At 25.1% G+C, this 4,000-nt stretch overlaps 1 protein-coding gene across 1 annotated transcript; it reads left to right on the plus strand.

Annotated features, from left to right (window-relative positions):
- Positions 1–2,698: 2,698 nt before the first annotated feature.
- Positions 2,699–3,671, plus strand: LOC100159973 (gamma-aminobutyric acid receptor subunit alpha-6-like). The gene is made up of 3 exons (XM_029485538.1): positions 2,699–2,821; positions 3,148–3,310; positions 3,382–3,671. Exons 1-3 carry the CDS (start codon positions 2,748–2,750, stop codon positions 3,589–3,591), a joined length of 447 nt encoding a protein of 148 aa, XP_029341398.1. The 5' UTR covers positions 2,699–2,747; the 3' UTR covers positions 3,592–3,671.
- Positions 3,672–4,000: the final 329 nt, after the last annotated feature.

Here is a 4,000-nt window from a genome sequence, read left to right on the forward strand (position 1 = left end):
AAAATTATTGATGAAAGGACGTTTCAATGTCCTATAAAAAAAAAAGTTAATTGAAGGGCTTGTTGCCAAACGAGCTTAGGTCACGTTTTGAAATTTTTCAAAAAAACAAAAATGGTTTGAAATGTACCTATAGGCTATATTTATTAAAAAAAATTGAATTCTATGAAAGATATTGGTTAATAATATATTAATATGTGTGGACATTGTTTGTTCGTCTATGTTCTATAAATATTTTATGAAAATGTAATGAACTTGACCCGGCATGGATTTATTTTGTTTTTTCCCACAATAAATTTAATATTAATATCATTTTATTAGTTTTTATGGAAAAATGTATCATATTAAATAAATTATTATTTTATTATTTTAACTAAAACAAATTATATATTATTTGACATTATAACTAAGTTGTGCAATGTATGCAGTATGCATAACGTATTACTTTTGTTTACTTATTATGTTAAAATGTGACTATTAATTGCAGCGAAAACCAGATAAGCCAATTTAAAAATAAAACCTAAAGATATGCCTTATATAGGTACCTACTTATACACAAATTACCAATTAGTCTGGTAGTAGCCACTAGGCATTTTTAAAAAAATTTAATTCCGTGTAAAAGTGGAATTGTTTGGTTTTTTGAAGCAGCCCCTTCAATTGAGTTATATTTTAATGAATGTTTTAAACTTTAAAAAGTTAAGTTAAGACAATACAAAATTTAACTGAATTAGTTAATAAGTTAAAAACAAAAAAAACTAACTAGTTAATTATAAGTGCCCACCTGTGTGTGTGTGTGTTTATGCATTCCTTAACACAAAGGTGGGCATTAACTTAACTAGTTATTTTTTTTTGTTTTTAACTTATTAACTAATTCAGTTAAATTTTGTATTGTCTTAACTTAACTTTTTAAAGTTTAAAACATTCATTAAAATATAACTCAATTGAAGGGGCTGCTTCAAAAAACCAAACAATTCCACTTTTACACGGAATTAATTTTTTTTAAAAATGCCTAGTGGCTACTACCAGACTAGTTGGTAATTTGTGTATAAGTAGGTACCTATATAAGGCATACCTTTAGGTTATATTTTTAAATTGACTTATCTGGTTTTCGCTGCAATCAATAGTCACATTTTAACATAATAAGTAAACAAAAGTAATACGTTATGCATACTGCATACATTGCACAACTTAGTTATAATGTCAAATAATATATAATTTGTTTTGGTTAAAATAATAAAATAATAATTTATTTAATATGACACATTTTTCCATAAAAACTAATAAAATGATATTAATATTAAATTTATTGTGGGAAAAAACAAAATAAATCCATGCCGGGTCAAGTTCATTACATTTTTATAAAATGTTTATAGAACATAGACGAACAAACAATGTCCACACATATTAATATATTATTAACCAATATCTTTCATAGAATTCAATTTTTTTTAATAAATATAGCCTATAGGTACATTTCAAACCATTTTTGTTTTTTTGAAAAATTTCAAAACGTGGCCTAGGCTCGTTTGGCAACAAGCCCTTCAATTAACTTTTTTTTTATAGGACATTGAAACGTCCTTTCATCAATAATTTTATTGCACCATTAATGCTTAGGTTTATACTTAAAATGGTAGGTGAGTAGGTATTGATTTTTGTTAACGATTGTTTGATTCTATGCAACAACGGTTGATGGGAAATTTACGATTTTTCAATGGCGTATGGTTTGCGTTCTGTTTTTGAAAACATTTAGTTACGACGTTAGCTTAAAAATTAGAGTGAATTGACCTCTTATAAAATATAAAGGTAAGATTATTATACAACAATTTTACTTCACTAAAATCGACATAAAATATCTATTAAAAGTACAAAAAGAGTCAAATATGTTAATATAATAATACTATATTATATGCGCCATGCAAATGTATAGTGACCATTTCAGTTTCTATGTAGCTCTTCTTTATTAATTTACTATACACGATAACATCTTCAAAATAATATTATGACTCTTTTAATTTGATACCAAAATATTTTCTAGGTCAAAAACCTATGTACTTAATATAAGGTATTTCATAAGTAGTTTATTCACCAAATAAAATAAATAAAAGATATCAAAAATAGATGGCAATAATATTATATTAAAAATATCAAAGTTTAGAATTTTGACATAATTCATCAAAATTACGAAAATTTTCAAATTATTTTTTAGTTAAAAATTCATACCTAAGGTTGGAAAAATTAATACAAGGTTTGAAGGTTCCTTATAATATTTAGTTTTTGGAAATAATAAAAAAAGTTGAGTGTAATTCCACACATATTTAATATGAGCGTCTCATGTTTAAAATTTAAATTTTTATGAAATTTGGTAAGTACCTATTCACGCGTAAAATAACGACTGTTTAACAAATAATTTTAATTTTTAACTTTAAGTTATAAGCCATGTATTTTTAATTGTTTTAAATTGTATCATAAGAATTAAGAAACACTTATAAAAAACTTTATAGGTATTACATTTTCAACCTATTTAACATAGAATAATCAATTGTATCAACATAAATCGTAAAAAACATAGTTTCTTTCTAGTGTCTATATTATATAGATAATATAGATAATACTATATACATTTTTTATTTTTTTTTTTATACATTCATGAATATTTAAATTATATGGTATGCAATTATACCAGAAATAATAACATTTAATTGAAATATGACTACCTATATGTTTTTCATGTTTTAGGTTAAAATTTAGTTATGAAGAATTGGAATACAAATAAAATATCCAGTGCTATTATAACTAAGCTTATAATTTTCCTTTATGTTATCAAGTAAGTAAGAACGCTAATAATTTTATAATATTGTTTTATAATCTTAGGGTGCTCAGATTTTCAAAATAAAAGCACAGGAAATATGTTGACCATTTTTTATGCATTTAATTTATCCAAGAAATAGAAAAATTTCTTAATTACTTATCCAGCATAAATCTTAGAAATTAAACAATTTTTTTTTGCTGACATATTTTAACTATTCCTTAATTTTATATAATCTATAAAAATATTTCACCTTTAGAGTGTTTAAACTTAAACACAAACTCAATCCTACATATTTTAAATTCTAAATTCACGTGTAGTTAATTTTTTGTTTTCTTTTCAAGCTCTCAATTTAGGTATTCAAAATGCTTGGAATTCAGAGATATTCTGCCAGAGGATGCAAAGCAATATGATAAAATGAGACCACCCAAAATAGATGGCACAGCAACAAAAGTTCATTTTCATGTTACGGTGATGGGCTTAGATTCAATCGATGAAAATGCGATGGTAACTAAGATTGTATTTCAATTTAAATTAAAAACTATTTAACATTTAAATGTTTCGATATTTTCCATAAGACATACGCTGCTGATATTTTTTTTGCTCAAACATGGAAGGATCATAGGCTTCGCTTACCGGAAAATATGACTTCCGAATATAGGTTAGTGTATATAAAAATATATTATGTATTTCTTTATTTTATATTGAACCAATCTAAAGTTCTTCATCTTTGTCAACGTTATTGTAGTTGTACAAGGTTGGTACCTATAGATGTTATAAAAGCTTAAATGCCATATTAAATACAGCACTAAATAGTAAATTGTACAGTAAATACTAAAATAAGTAATAACTAGGGCTCCCGGCTCGGAAGTTGTAGGAGCTAAAAAATGTAAAATATGCACGAAAAAATTGCAAAATATGTATTAAAAATGTTAAATATGCGAAAAAATATCCGTATAAAATCAATGAAATGTGCGCTTTTTTAGCTAAAATTGGTGAAATATACATTTTCAATTTTCAATTTTTTTAACTCGCAATTGTATACCTACTTCAAATTTCTATTTCTATCTAATTAGCTGGGTCTGCTATAAATTGAGATCATACAGAACAATATGCAATTCCTACAACTTCCGAGCCCTACAAATAAGTATTTCGGCATACTAGCATGATAGACTAAATGCGTGTCACATATCACTG

The sequence above is a fragment of the Acyrthosiphon pisum genome, chromosome X, assembly GCF_005508785.2.
Source record: "Acyrthosiphon pisum isolate AL4f chromosome X, pea_aphid_22Mar2018_4r6ur, whole genome shotgun sequence".
Taxonomy (NCBI): Eukaryota; Metazoa; Arthropoda; class Insecta; order Hemiptera; family Aphididae; genus Acyrthosiphon; species Acyrthosiphon pisum.

Bases quoted from the DNA above. Each gene is read 5' to 3' on its own strand.
- LOC100159973 (XM_029485538.1), top strand. From the start codon at position 2,748: ATGAAGAATTGGAATACAAATAAAATATCCAGTGCTATTATAACTAAG. The intron at 2,822-3,147 runs GTAAGTAAGAAC...TTTCTTTTCAAG, and splicing joins ATTTTCCTTTATGTTATCAA to CTCTCAATTTAGGTATTCAA. The intron at 3,311-3,381 runs GTAACTAAGATT...ATTTTCCATAAG, and splicing joins CAATCGATGAAAATGCGATG to ACATACGCTGCTGATATTTT.